The sequence below is a fragment of the Berghia stephanieae genome, chromosome 11, assembly GCF_034508935.2.
Source record: "Berghia stephanieae isolate SIO BIC M18660-M18661 chromosome 11, UCSD_Bste_1.3, whole genome shotgun sequence".
NCBI lineage: Eukaryota > Metazoa > Mollusca > Gastropoda > Nudibranchia > Aeolidiidae > Berghia > Berghia stephanieae.
Window position 1 is genome coordinate 33184775 of NC_088370.1, and position 16274 is coordinate 33201048.

At 36.6% G+C, this 16274-nt stretch overlaps 1 protein-coding gene across 4 annotated transcripts in view; it reads right to left on the reverse strand.

Annotated features, from left to right (window-relative positions):
• LOC144957382 (DENN domain-containing protein 3-like) overlaps positions 1-16274 on the reverse strand; it is a 43211-nt gene that overhangs the window by 7729 nt on the left and 19208 nt on the right. For all 4 annotated transcript variants that reach the window (XM_078888628.1, XM_078888631.1, XM_078888630.1 and 1 more), the window contains exons 13-24: positions 15083-15231; positions 14251-14401; positions 13699-13835; positions 10795-10952; positions 9745-9849; positions 8450-8624; positions 7449-7579; positions 6176-6341; positions 4818-5014; positions 2770-2903; positions 1000-1145; positions 486-622 (exon numbers count right to left, since the gene is read on the reverse strand). In XM_078888628.1, coding sequence (XP_078744754.1) covers positions 486-622; positions 1000-1145; positions 2770-2903; positions 4818-5014; positions 6176-6341; positions 7449-7579; positions 8450-8624; positions 9745-9849; positions 10795-10952; positions 13699-13835; positions 14251-14401; positions 15083-15231 — 1786 coding nt within the window. The remainder of the gene's footprint in view (positions 1-485; positions 623-999; positions 1146-2769; positions 2904-4817; positions 5015-6175; positions 6342-7448; positions 7580-8449; positions 8625-9744; positions 9850-10794; positions 10953-13698; positions 13836-14250; positions 14402-15082; positions 15232-16274) is intronic.

Sequence of the window (16274 nt, forward strand, 5' to 3'; positions counted from 1 at the left end):
CTCATTTGCATGTGATGCGAGTGCTATTGGGACCCCTCTCCCCCCCCCACCCCAATATTGACATTATGAAGCATACTAGTTTTAGGGTTTGGTAAGTAATAGTAGGAATCCTTCCGTCTCAAGAAATGGTGGTTGACTTTGGTCTCATCAGTCTTGCTTAGAGCAGCGACGAGGTGCGGCTTAGCAGACCGATCCTTGCATTGATGGCAGTCTCTACCGCAGTTGCTGCACACGTAGTTTGACTACGTCTTTGGTGTTTGGTTTGGTAAGTAATAGTGTAGGCATCCTTCCGTCTCAAGAAACAATGGTTTGCACCCTCTATGGCCTTGGTCTCATCAGTCTTGTTGAGAGCAGCAATGGGTGTGACTCTACCGTAGTTGCTGCACACATAGTTTGACTGTGGGTTTGGTGTTTGGTAAGTTACCTGTAAATAAGTGATACATACATGTATAGTTTTCTATATTTATATTTAAGTTTCCACCTACCACACCACAGCTTGTCGTCGTAAAATTTGATGCTTTTGAGACTGTGTGTATCGGCCATCTGGAATTTGAACACTTGCCTGAGGGTTTGGATCTCCCATTTAATGATGGTCCCTTCTACGCTGGCACTAAACGCATGTCTGAGATGGAGAAAAAAATTAAATGAATTAAAAATCAGACTAATCATGTGGCTTAACTCGCTCAGGATGCAAAATAATAATAATAATAATAAAAATAATAACAACAACAACTACAATAATAATAGTAACAATGACAATAATAATAACAACAACAACAATAGCAGCAGCAACAACAGCAACAATAACAAGAACAATAATAATAATAATAATAATAATAATAATAATAATAATAATAATAATAATAATAATAATAATAATAATAATACTTTGGTTTAATTCTAAAAGTGTCGACAACTCCAAACCCACAATATCTACCATAGACATTTTATCCTCGACTATATCTGCCAGATTGACCATTTTTAAATAGAATACTTTACCTCCCATCATCTGTGAGAATAATATCAGCCACAACGTCAGGATGTTCCATCAAAGTCTTGTTACACGTGATGGTGTCAGTGTCAATGATGAAAATACCGTGGGATCCTGCCCATACCTGGCCCTCCCCTACAGCCACTAATGCTGCCTGGTGAGGTCAAACATGGAAATGGTCACTGTTGTTTAATTTACATATTAATCATTATCATTTTGGAAGTAATCTACAAACAACATTGAAAACACTGATACAGCCTACAGCCACTAATGCCGCCTGGTAAGGTAAAACATGGAAATGGTCACTGTTGTTTAATTTACATATTAACTCACTCAATCCTAGAGATTTTTGCTACTTTTCAAAATTGGAAAAAAAATGTATTAAAAATGAAGATGTACATAGATTGTTTTATTCAACTACCATTAACGTGTAAAAACTAAAAAACATTAGCTTTGATACTACGCCTATAATTTGTCTCAGAAAAATGTAATAAATAGGCATGGGATAAAAGTAAAGTAACCCGGGTAAACTACAGATATAGTCAGTGTTAGGGTTCAGTGAGGTAATTATTATCATTTTGAAAGTAATCTACAAAAACATTGATTATATTGATATGATCTCAAAGTGACCAAGATACTGTAAAATTATCTAAAAATTACAAAATTTTATTTTTACTAAATGCTGGATTTGTAGTCAGAATTAACTCTCTAAAAGAATAACTCATTTCTTTTAGATGACTGGGACAGGTTCAATGTTTATTTATTATTTTTTTTTTTTGCGATGTAGGAATAATGAAAATGTTGTTGATTGAAGGGAAAAAAATGATAAGTATTGAATTGTAAGCTTCAATATATTAGATGAAGACAGATATTGTGGACGTTTCGGGTTTCCCCTTTATCAACAAAACACAATGAATGAGATACTAAGGACGAATGAGATATCTCATTCATCCTTAGTGTTTTATTCATCATGTTTTGTTGATAAAGGGGAAACCCAAAACGTCCATGGTATGTGTCTCCATCTAATATATTGAAGCTTACAATTCAATACTTGTCTTTATTTTTTGCGATGTAGGAAGGAGGTCACAGCGGTTACGCATGCTCTTGTGAACAATACAAGCATTAAATTGCCCCAAATATAGGGTAACTTCTGTGGTGAAATGGTAGTACATCTGACTTACTGAAAAAAATATTCTCTCCCAAAACTATACATTTGACTGTTTCCCTCTCAGCCAGGGTATCCGGCGAAGGCCAGGACAAAACCAAGTAATCTCATTCCAAGACAAAGACAGACAAACACAAAGACAGAAAGCAAGTTGGAAAACAGATATAGGGGGATAGAAAACACAGTAAGTACCTCCCTGCCCACTATGGGAGGTCAGGAACCCGGCCCAAGAAAGTGTTTAAAATTTAAAATTAAATTTTACAATTGAGCTTTTATATGGCGCAATATCCACTAAACGTGCTCAAAGCGCTTTACAAGGGGTCCCTGGCCAACAGCAACATTTAACATGTAGGACGGGACATAACGCCTGTTAGGCGATATTACAAATTTTTCGGACAGAGACAATGCTGTTAATGGCCAGGTACTCATTTTACACATGAGTACAGTGAGAGAAATGTGAGTAAAGAGCCTTCTCCAAGGACTCAACTATGCGCCAAGCGAGGCTCGAACCCAGGACCTTCCAATCCGAAAGCGGGTGTCTTACCACTTGACCAAATAGACGCAAAATTTTCCTATTTAACTGTATCAAATCTACACTGACACACAAACGTACCACGGTGCTCCGTGTCTGTACAAAATTGTCTTCCAGCGTCCACGTGGTCGCATCAAAGACCTGTACCTTGCCATCCCCCATCCCACACCACAGACGCGGTACCACAGTTGGGGTGCCTATACTGTCCACAGAAGCTGTAAAAAAGGTGGGGGAAAATTATAAATTATTACGAATAAGATGTTCAATACTAATGAATACTCCAATATATTGAACATCTTGCTCTCACAGGAAAGATAGAAGGTAAAAAGAGTAAAGGTAGACCAAAAAAAAACATATTTGAATAGTTCAAACAGCTCGGTGGCAAAGAAAGAGAAGAGTAATATTAGTTTTCTGAGGTTATCTGATCAGAGAGATGAATGGCGTACCATGATCACCGATGTCTGGCACACACTTGGTTTTTGAAGAAGAAGATTACAAATTAACACTATCCGAGAAAGCAAATTTTTTTCAAGCCACAATGAAAAGAAAACAAAAAAAGTATTCTCAATACTAAGCTCATGATACAGAGGACTTTTCTCCCATTTGTCTGGATTTTATGTGAAGCAGTTGTCCTTCAGAACCATTAGGCCCCATGGAGACAGAGTTGATTCCTGTTAATATAGCATGAAATGGACAACAGCAATTGCTTGTTACCCTTTGGATCCAATCAGATCTAACAGACCCAGCTACCCAATCATGACTAGCTAGGCAAAGTGATACTAGGCTGCTAGAATCTGTGGACTGTAAAAAGTCATAAACAAAAATGAATATAACAGCTTCAACAAAGAACAAAATACCAAATACGTAACGTTTCGGGCTCAAAACCCTTCTTCAGCCAACAACATAAAAACAATAAAGACATTAATACATTAGGTACTAAATTCCAGATAGACGACAGAGATAATTTTTAGGTCCTCTCTGTAGAAAAAATTGAGAATATCCCTTGAAATAATTTACCCAGAAAAGACCTCAAACAATGGACTATATGAATGATACAAAACCTTACCAGTCAGACTCTTCATTACAAAATAGAGATGGCAACTTTTCAACAGATATATTGAGGAGCGTCAGAAGTACATAGCTAACAGGCATCATGTCCCGTCCTACATGTTAAGTGTTGCTGTTGGCCAGAGACCCCTTGTATAGCGCTTTGAGCATGTTTAATGGATATTAAGCTATATATAAGTTCAATTAACAACTTTTAAAGAAAAGTGAGAGAAAGTAAACATATGAGTTGAAAAATTATAGAATAGCCCATTTGTCCTCAAAATCACCCAATACATAGAATGCGCTTGGCAAAGAAGCTCACAAAATTGCCATCCGGAAGTATAACGGACCAACACACAAAACTAAGTGTAACCTTGAACGTTTATAGTTTGGTTAATACAGTTTATTTCGTGAGAATTACTAATTAACACAGATTGCTAAAAAAACAAAACAAAACAATAACAAAGACCTGAGTGACGTCAACTTCATACTATCTATAGACTAACGAAAGAATGAAAATGGAGAGGCTTCGTATGGAAACAATACAGACAATGCATTGCATTTGATTTTATTTGTTTTTCCACATTAATTTATGTATTGTTGTTCTAACAAAGGGTTTGTACTCGAAACGTCCATTGTCTGTATTGTTTCCATACGAAGCCTCTTGATTTTCGCTCTTTCGTTAGTATTTTCACGATCACAGGCTTCAAGCAACCCCTACCGGTATACCGTTTTCTACTATGTGCAGCTATGTGGTCTAGTGGTATGACACTCGGTTTCGGAGCGGAAGGTCCTGGGTTCGAGCCTCGCCCTCGGCGCATAGTTGAGTCCTTGGAAAAGGCTCTTTATTCACAGTCTCTCACCATACTCAGGTGTAAAATGAGTACCTGGCCGTTAACAGCGTTGTCTTTGTCCGAAAACTTGTAATATTGCCTAACAGGCATCATGTCCCGTCCTACATGTTAAATGTTACTGTTGATCATGGACACCTTGCAAAGCGCTTTGAGCACGTTTAGTGGATATTGTGCTATATAAATGCTCAATTTTTAAATTTTTTTTTAAACTATCTATAATTAACTCACACCCTGGTGTGTACAGCATAACCTCCACCGTTTTCCTCTCCCTTTGTCTCTGGTTGGGATCCACCCTGTGTTGTAACGCACGAAGCGTGTCGGGTGGCAAGTTGTGTCTTCCTTCTGACATGTAGGCAAAGAAGAACCGTAGCGTGTCAGCTGCTTGGATGGTGTGGTGGTGGTGTGTTGTGTGTTCGTCTTGGCCACTGGGGATGGGAGAAAGGGAGGGGGGAAGAGAGTGAGGGGTTAAAATAAATATTAAATTAAGCCCTTCTGCCATGACATCATAAGATCCCATCGCCTATGCATTCCACAAAGGAATATAGATAACTCATCAAACAGAATGTCTGATGTCAACAGGAATCACCTATGTTGTCCATGTGAGCAAATTGGGGGTTAACAATCTTGCTCAAGGAAAAAAACGAAATTACCTGAAGCGGGGCTTGAACCCGGGACCTTCCGGATCACAGTGCAATGCCTGAACCACTCGACCAATTCGTGAGGGGAGTAGAATTCAAAGAAAAAAAAGATCAACTTTATATAGAACTTATACACTGATCTAAACTTTCTACAAACAATTTTTTTTTTCACTGATTATGGAAAAGTGTAAATTCCCCACAAAGGATGAGACATGCAGCCTGTTAGAAGCCTGTACAATTTTCAGACAAATCAATGTTCCTTTGTACCAATTACACCTCCAATACATTGAGTAAATTGTAAAATGCCCTCTGCTAAGGACATAATATCGTGTCCGTTGTGTCCTTCGGTACGGTACTTTATAGACACTACCACACTCGACTCAGGAGTGAATGAGTAGCTGGCAACAGGAAGTGATCGTATAAGAGTGGTAGTACAAACAGGATGACAAAAAGGTGACTGGTACTGTGTGAAAGGGGAATAAGATTCCATATGACCCACTGGGGAAATGAACGGAACATAATGAAGTGCAATAAGCATGAAGCACCAGTGGTATGTGTCATATAAATGTTCACATTCATTTATTTATTTTTTATATTAAATTTAAAAAAAAGAAAATTACGCCCTTTCACAACCAAGGAATATAGATAATCCATCAAACAGGATGTCTGATGTCAACAGGAATCACCCATGTGTCCAAGTGAGCAAATTGGGGGTTAATAATCTTGCTCAAGTAAAAAAAAATCAAAGAACCTGAAGCGGGGCTCAAACCCGGGACCTTCTTTATCATAGTGCAATGCCTTGACCACTCGGCCACTATTTTTTATATATTGGCTTGAAAACTTGGACCTAATTCAGTAGCAATCATTCATCAACCCTAAAATAAGGATGATCACCCGACGCTAAAAATTCAAACTCTCAAGCTAGTCAAAGATAATATTCTTTCCTACCTTCTGACCACTGCGTCCACTAGCAGGACATTTTGTATGGCCTGTGTGATGGCCGTAAAATCCTTCGTAGCCTCGGCCACCAATTTCCCAGCTCGCATCTCCTCTATCAACATACACCACATATTTCTCTCCTCCTTCAAAGTGGCTGTGAAACACGCTTTGCCATCTACAAGTAAAAATGAAAATAACAATAAATAATAAATATATGATCAAAGTATTATAAATTTTTAAAAATTGATCTTTTCTATAGCTCAATATCCTTCAAAGTGGCTGTGAAACAAGCTTTGCCATCTACAAGTAAAAATGAAAATAACAATAAATAATAAATATATGATCAAAGTATTATAAATTTTAAAAAATTGATCTTTTCTATAGCTCAATATCCTTCAAAGTGGCTGTGAAACACGCTTTGCCATCTACAAGTAAAAATGAAAATAACAATAAAGAATAAATATATGATCAAACCCCCGTGTGGTGTCCGGGGTCCCTCAACTGAGAGGGTCAAGAATAGCCCAACGTCAAGCCAGCGTGTCGTAAAAGGCGACTAATGGAGTGTGATTCCCCCATCTTTGAGTCACCTGGTCCTCCAGGTTGGGGGTTGGCAAAGGGTTAACACCCCTTTCCGTTAAACTCAAAGTGTTGTTAATTTTTAAAAATGATCTTTTATATAGCGCAATATCCTCTAAATGTGCTCAGAGCGCTTTACAAAGGGTCCCTGGCCAACAGGAACACTTAACATGTAGGATGTGACATGACGCCTATTAGGCGATTTTCCAATTTTTTTTTTTTCGGACAGAGACAACGCTGTTAGCGGCCAGGTACTCATTTTACATCTGAGTACGGTGAGAAAATGGGAGCCAAGAGCCTTTTCCAAGGACTCAAGTTTGCACTGAGACAGGCTTGAACTCAGGACCTTCCGATCCGAAAGCGAGTGTCATACCACTGGACCACATATCTGATTTTGTCTGAAAATAACAATAAATAATAAAGATCAAAGTGTTGATATCGAGGTGTGCCAAGAGGTCATTTTTGAAACGCTTTGATGCAAAAAGATATTTGTTGTAATAAGTAGTTCAAATAGATGTAGATGTGATTTAGTTTTCATCATCATCAACATCATCATCATGATCATCATTATCATTAATCATCATCATCAGTCATCATCATCCTCATCATCATCATCATCACCACCACATCATCATCATCATCATCATTATCATCATCATCATCATCATCATCATCATCATCATCATCATCATCATCATCATCATACCATCGTCCCAAATCTCCAGGGCATCCACAATGTTGAGAAAGGTGTGAACTCGTAACTTCTCCAGTCTGGAAATGTCTCGCAATTTGATGACCTCTTTGTAGGCGTTGCTCACATCCTTGATGAAAAATATTCTGGAAAGTTGGAGAAAAACAAACAAACACCAAATTAAACAAGCATTTGCCGCGTCACTGAACATCATCCAAGCCAAAAATGTCACAATCTATTCATCTGTATTTTTAATAACAGAAACAGCATTGTTAATGGCCAGGTACTCATTTTACATCTAAGTGCGATGACAGAAACTGACTAAAGTCTTTTCATAGACACAACTTTGCGTTTCAAAGAAGGGACTCGAACCAGGAACCTACAGATCCAATAGTGAGTGCCATGCCACAAGACCACAATGCCAAACAAAGTCTCAGATTTCAGAACTTTTGACAAATTAATAGTCACCCATTTCATCCATATTTGAGGTGAAAAAAAATAATAGAGCTTTTATATAGCGCAGTATCCACTAAATGTGCTCAAAGTGCTTTACAAAGGGTCCCTGACCAACAGCAACATGTAACATGTAGAACGAGACTTGACGCCTGCTAGGCGATATTACAACTTTTCTGATTTAGACAACGCTGTTGACGGCCAGGTACTCATTTTACACCTGAGTACAGTGAGAGAATGTGATGTGAGTAAAGAGTCTTTTCCAAGGACTCAACTATGCGCTGAACGAGGCTCGAACCCAGGACCCTCTGATCCGAAAGCGAGTGTCATACCACAAGACCACATAGCTGCACATACCTTGAAAAAAAATAATCTGGCTTTCATGAAAGAAAAGCATTTAACCTTACTTACTTACCAGAACCAGCGATCACCTGAGCTCTAGCCCTTCGGTCTTGTGCTATGACATAGAAGTTCGACGTCTTTTGTAGGTGTTCCAGGTGACTATATATTGTAAAGCATTTAATCAAGTGTACAAGAGTTCAATTATCAAAGGTCAAACTCACCTCTTGTCTGTCAAAACAATTCTCCCCATGCCAAAATCTGTTTTAATCAAACTGGAAACACGAAGGATAATTTCGTTGGTTTGCAAACATCCATCAGGCAGATCCAGAGCTTCACATTGCGACTGATTCTCCTCGTAAGACAATCTGACAACTTCAAATGTGTATTTCTCTACATCTGTATGGAAGAATATTCATTGATAAGACAATCTAACAACTGCAAATATGTATTTCTCTTCTTCTCTATGGAAGAATATCATTGATAAAGAAATCTGACAACTTCAAATGTGTATTTCTCTATGTCTGTATGGAAGAATATTCATTGACCAGACAATCTGACATCTTAAACTATTCATTTCTCTACATCTCTATGTAAAAAAAAAAACCTTGGTTAAAAACAATCTGAAAACTTCGAATGTGTATTTTTCTACATATGTATGGACGAATATTCATTGATACAATGTGTGACACATTGCCAGAGTAAAATGTGAAAAAAAAAAACACCCGGACATATCGACATTTGCTTCAATGATGTGGAAAACAAAAGTATCATTATAATAACCAATCTGACTCAACTGAACCACGTCTCCCCTTCCTTGTAACAAAAGCAAGCAATGTTGGGCATGGTCAGTGACAAGATGGGTGACACAGTCTCCCACTTGTATCTGTGTCTTTCAGTAAGGCACTTTAGATATATTACTCGAACCTCAATAGACTCAGGAGTGAATGGGTATTGGGATTTGGATACAGGCAATCACGGATACAATACAGACATATAGGAAACGTGTACAGCTTAAAATGGAAAGTTGTTTCCATAAGGACAGCTGGGGGTTTAAAAAAAAAAATTGAGCTTTTATATAGCGCAATATCCACTAAAAGTGCTCAAATCGCTTTACAAGGGGTCCCTGACCAACAGCAAATTTAACATTTGGACATGACGCCTGTTATGTTAACGGCCAGGTACTCATTTTACATCTGAGGATGGTGAGAGAATGTGAGTAAAGAGCCTTCTCCAAGGACTCAACTATACGCCAAGCGAGGCTCAAACCCAGGACCTTCGAAAGTGAGTGTCATACCACTAGACCACATAGCTGCACAAATCACTGTAAAGTGCACTGGGAATGAGAATTTGTGGAAAGGTGCTAAATTCATATTTATATTGTTTAACCTAATAGACAAACAAATGATATAAATGCATGTACATACCAAATCAATAATTTATTGACATTTATTTGACAAATTGTCAATGAAGAATTTCTCCTCCTAACAACAGAACATTGACATTTATTGGAACTCACGAGTGGGTCTGGCAGGCGGTGCCAGAGCAAGGAAGAGTCTTTGTATCGTGTCGTAGTCAGTGGCCATCTCCAACAGGGACACAGTTTCCACAAAATCCTCCAGACCTGATTGTGGTTGGATGGAGTGAGATCAAATATCAATTTGGATATATGTTACAGTGAATGACATAATCAGTCAGATGGTGAAAAGGTTTGAACTGAAATATTGCCAAGCTTAGTTAGGTCTTTTTTACAAAATCAAAAATGAGTTAGGTATTTTTTTTAAAATTAAAAATGAGTTCTTGTCATAAAGGATTAAATCAACCCTTTTTGTACATTTTCGAGAAATATCAAAGTTTAAGTTCACTTCTTAATATTATTTACAGCTAGCCAAGTTGAAAAAGTATGAATTTTGAGAAAAGTTGCTGGATACCTTTCCTATACATCTGACCATAACTTTATGAAATATCACTCGATTTACTTCAAATAAAGACTGAAATGCTCTGCTGAGCATATTCTTTCAGAAAATGCAAGAAATTGCAAATCCAAAATTTTCACCTTCCGACTGATTATGTCATTCACTGTCACATATTTTAAAATTGAAATCATGCTTCTATTCAATTTGTTTCATCAATTTCCGATCCTGCCCCATCACCCGACAGTGCAATACAACAAAATGATTTTGACAAACACGAGACGTGTGGACTATCTATATTTGTGTCAGTGCATGATATAATCAGTCGGAAGGTGAAAATTTTGGATTTGCATTTAAAAAATTTTTTTTTCATTTTCTGAAAGAATATGCTCACCAGAGCATTTTAATCTTTATTTGAAATAAACTGGGTGATAATTATATCAATGTGGTTTTTAACTTTTCAGTTTATATATATGTGAAATGGATGTTATGATTTGTTGATGTAAAGGGCTAGGTTCTATATTATAACTTCAATATAATATAATAATATATTTTTATATATTTTTAAACGCTTAGAGTCTGGCGTCTCGGAGTTATAGCGGTATATAAGTTTTCAGCATTATTATGAAAAAACTGAAAAAAATCCAAAATCTTACATAGATCACAATCAGGGATGGAAATCTTTTCAATGACGTCCCTGCGGGGAGGTTTCTCGTCTTCTTGACACAATTCAGCCAAATGTGAAATCCCCTTGGTCTGCAGTAAATCCTCTCTCTCACTCTCTGGGATGGCGTGGAGAAGTTTCTGGATCAAACTGAATTTATAGAAAATTTGTATTCATTTTAAGTCTATGTGTTATATTTTTTGGTTGTTATTTTTATTGTTAATGTTGCCACCAACATCATCGTTAATATGAGAAACAATTTGCAATTCTTACTGCTAGTTTAACTCTGTCCTGATGCACTAACTTTTTTCTCATTTGACCAAAAAAACATTTGCTTAATATTAACTCTTGAGTGCTGATACTATATTCGCATTTTCGTCACAAAATGGCTGACACCTGATTGAGGCAGCATTAGAATGACAAGCTAAGACAAAGTGACATTCGATTTTGGTGCAAAAGCTCAATTAAAATACCCCCTAGGTCCAATTGAATGTTCTGATATACCATTGGTTCAATTTATAGTACTTTTGTAGCAAGACCGGCACTATGTCAGCCATTGGCCAGTAGAACAGATTCTGCTCTGACCACGCAGTGCAGCCAATGGCGCTGAAATCTTTCAGCTATGGTAAAGAATTATTTGCAATATATTTGCTAAATTAGTGTCTGTCCAAATGGTAGCAAAAAATATTATTATTTTTAAACCAGGCAGAAATAAATGCTTTCTACCCTTTGGATACTACTGCAGTGTAACTCCCACCAGATCTGCAATAAAAAATATTAGGGTAATAATAGATGAAACTTGTAAAGCCCATTTTCAAAATTAAATAATGCGCTATGTGCTCAATTGCGTTGTACAACACGGCTATGTGGTCTAGTGGCATGACACTCGCTTTCCGATCGAAAGGTCCTGGGTTCGAGCCTTGCTCAATGCATAGTTCAGTCCTTGGAGAAGGCTCTTTACTCACATTCTCTCACAGTACTCAGGTGTAAAATGAATACTGTCCGAAAATGTAATATGGCCTAACAGGCGTCATGTCCCGTCCTAAATGTTAAATGTTGCTGTTAGCCAAGGACACCTTGTAAAGCACTTTGAGCACTTTTAGTGGATATTGCACTATATAAATAGGCAGTTTAGTGAAAATTTCAAATTATAAAGAACTTCTTTAAATTGGTATTAACAGAAGCAGCTTGCTGTGCTTATTCCAATGCTTTTTAAACTTTTGAGATATCTCAATTGGTTCAAGAGTTATGAATTTTTAAATGAATATTTTTCGGGGTTCAAAACGGCCAATTTTACCATTGCAAAGTTGTGACGAGTTCATGACAATACAAGTAATAACAACTGCCTATGAATCATGAAGACGTAACTTCGTCAAAAATGGACGGATTTTGATGAATTATAAATCAAAATATAGGTAGAATTCTATTCTTTCATTATAAACTGGATTTTGCTTTTATTGTCTTCTTTCTTCCTTTGGTGGTCATGAATAGGCATAACTTAAGAATTACTACTGAGTACGTGAGAGTTTGACCTTGAGACTCAGCAATAGCAGCAATCTTCTCCTTGACATCCTTTAAACATTTGAAAGTATTCATCTGAATCAAAACAAAGTTAAATGAAGCAAAATATGAAAAGGAATAATATTTTGGAGTGAAAAAGATATATATTGGATCAATTCCTTGTTGCCTAAGTATGAAAAGTGAGGGCTTGAAGGAAGTCAACACACTATAATTAAACAAACTGTAGATAAATCCGTTTTAATTTTTTTTTTTTTTAAATAAAATAAATGGGACTCTCAAAGAACTGTAAACAAACCGAACTTAAAATGTTTTAAATGACTGACTGGTGGACCAAAAGTGGCTGTTGAAAGTTAAAATTTACCGAGAAAAGGACGGTCATCATACGACATGACCCCCCCCCCCCCCCTTCCCCATTAAAAAAAATCCAAAACAAATAAATCAAAGGTGATGATGGGAGGGTGTGTGTGTGGATGGGGGGGGGGGGGGGGGTCTTGGCTCAGCTCTTCACTTTTAGGACTCCAGTACAGATATTTATTCAATATTTACCATGGGGGCCACACAGACTAGTTTCAATCGTAAACAAAGATGGCGGAAGTTCGGCTCCCATGGCAACCATTATTTATTTTTTTCGTACTTTTACTTCAATAAAAAATAAGAATGAAAATAAAAGAATAAAATTCCCTTACATGAAAAAACATTATGAAAACAAAAAGTTAATATCAATAATAAGCCAATAAAGGAGGTAGAGCGTGGTGTTTAATCAGTAGCGACCGTGGGTCCAAAGGTCAGCTAAAGCGTGACGTCACAGCCACTGAATGCCGGCTCAGTTGAGCGGTAAGTCTAAAATCGTGTTTTTTTTGCGGAGAGTTAAACAAGTCGTGCGTCAAGTTTAATTCTTGCATATCTTGTGTCATTCAAATATTTAATAGTTGAATTTTATGTCTCCGAAGTTTAAATAATGTCGCCCAACGGGTTTTTATGTTCTTAAGCTTTAAAAATTGCATTGAGTTCAAAAGAAAATAACTCGAGTTATAGTGATCCGATCGACTTCAGAAAAAGACTGTTTCGTAGTTTAGCTTCTCCTCTTCAAAAAGATGTATCTGAAGTGGTAGTACGATCCGAAAAACGAAACAAAAATTGCATTTGTTTCCGACCACTCCCGCAGGTCGCTTCCATGGCCGGTCACAAAAACTCAATGGGTGGCTGATCGCCGATTCAGCCAGCGGCTCGCGCTCTCGCTAAACTGCCTAATATAAAAGCTCTATTTTTTTAAAAATGTGTTATACCGAATCAGATTGAATAAGAGGTGGGGCAATTAAAACAAATTAAATGAAAAAATGTTGTGTATTGTTAAAACCTTCAGACATTTACTCACGTTAAAGGCAGGAGACGGGAATTGTGAGAGTACAGACTGAGAAGGTCATCGAGTGCGGGTCGAGTATTCCCTTCAGCAGCGTGAAACATGCCACGGAGATACATGTAGGAGGATCTGACAGGGGGACTGCGGCAATGCTGGAGATGAGAAAAATATGGAATGGGAGTTTATCATGATGATGATGATGATGATGATGACGATGATGATGATGATAGTGGTTATGAAAATGATCATGATTATGGAGATGATAATGATAAGGCATATGATGATGATGATGGTGGTGGTGATAATGATAATGATAATGATAGTAGTTGTGAATATGATCATGATAATGATGATGATATGATGATGATGGTGACGGTGATGATAATGATGATGACAATGATGATAGTGGTTATGAAGATGATCATGATAATCATCATGATGATGGTGGTGGTGATAATGATGATGATGATGACGAACACGATGATGACGATGATGATGATGATGATGATAATGATGATGATGGTGATGATGATGAGAATGACTGTCGTGACTGATACAACTCCTCACATCGATCAACGTGTTGAGTTTAGCAATGGTACTCCTGGCATAGGTCAGAGGGTCTGTGAGTGAGGGCAGACGTAAGACTTCAAACGTCCTTGGAGCTAGGGTGGAGAAGGTGGTGATAGAGACTTGCCTTCTCTGGGGTTTCATCTGTTGTCTGAGATAGAATTTGTTGGAAAAGATTCTATAACTTCAAGATCAGACCAACCAGAAATACTGCATGGAAATGAAATTACCCAGCTGTGGTCACAAAAAAACAACATTTTACTAAAAATCTGTGTTCTCCAAAATGCGAGGAGTTTAGAAAATGAACCAAACTGAGCATTGTTTACCTCACATGAATTGCCTTTAATTTGGACAATAAAGATTATTATTATTATTATTATTATTATTATTATTATTATTATTATTATTATTATTATTATTATTATTATTATTATTATTATTATTATTATTATCATTATTATTATCATTATTATTATTATTATAATTATTATTATTATTATTATTATTATTATTATTATTATTATTATTATTATTATTATTATTATTATTATTATTATTATTATTATTATTAAATATAAATGTCTAACTAGACAAATGTATTTTATTACAAATTTAACAAAGACAATCATTGAGCAATCATTTATTTAAATAAATAAATACATAAATAACAAGTTTATATAGTGCTCAGCGGCGCTTTACAATATTAATTGTAATTCAAACATTCATTCTTTGAAAATTTTGAGAATACATATGAAGAAACAAACACATACACATATACACAAACTCAATCACAGATACATTTAGTCTTTTTTTTTTGTCCTCCATACCATACCTGTGAGAAAATCCCCCCATCGTAATATCGCCACCAGCACTGGACCTTTTGGCGTAAGGCCGTGTCTTCATCTCGTAGTCAAACCAGTAGTCTGTCTTCTCATTCAGACGATCCTCCAGAAACGTTTTGAACATGTCCGTCTCTAAAACCTGATGGTGAAATGTAAAAAAACCCCCAAAAAAACCTGAAAACATATCTTTTCAGAAAATATTTACTTAATTGAATATTAAATGTTATGTATGTGACTTTTGTATTGATCATGTTTTGATGCCCATCTTATGTTCTTAATTGTTTTGATATTTTGGTTGAATTGGACTTGAAACATTATTGTTACCTGGGTAAACAATGTCATTTGTTTTTTTTTAAAGCGCTTTGAGGTTTTGACGAAAGGCACTATAGAAATATGCTTATTATTATTATTAGGAAAAAAAAAAAAGAAAGAAAAAGGCAGAGCAGTAAGAAACAAAAGTAGGCTGTCAAAATAATTGAACAAATTTTTTTTTTTTCAAATTGAGCTTTTATATAGCTCAATATCCACTAAACGTGCTCATAGCACTTTACAAGGGGTCCCTGACCAACAGCAACACTTAACATTTAGGACAGAACATGACGCCCATTAGGCGATATTACAATTTTTTCGGACAAAGACAGCGCTGTTGACGGCCAGGTACAACAGAGTATGGTGACAGAATGTGAGTAAAGAGCCTTATCCAAGGACTCAACTATGTGCAGAGCGAGGCTCGAACCCAGGACCTTCCGATCCGAAAGCGAGTATCATACCACTAGACCACATAGCTGCTGTCAAAATAATGATCTCAATCTTCTTGGAAGTGTGAAACAGACAGGTCACAATCAGATGAAAACGTGCACAATTGGATGAAAATGTGCACAATCAGATGAAAAGGTGCACAATCAGATGAAAAAGTGCACAATCAGATGAAATGTGCACAATCAGATGAAAAAGTGCACAATCAGATGAAAAGGTGCACAATCAGATGAAAAAGTGCACAATCAGATGAAAAAGTGCACAATCAGATGAAAAAGTGCACAATCAGATGAAAAAGTGCACAATCAGATGAAAAAGTGCACAATCAGATGAAAAAGTGCACAATCAGATGAAAAAGTGCACAATCAGATGAAAAAGTGCACAATCCTAATCGATACACATAATAATGCAAAATTTAATGGTAAT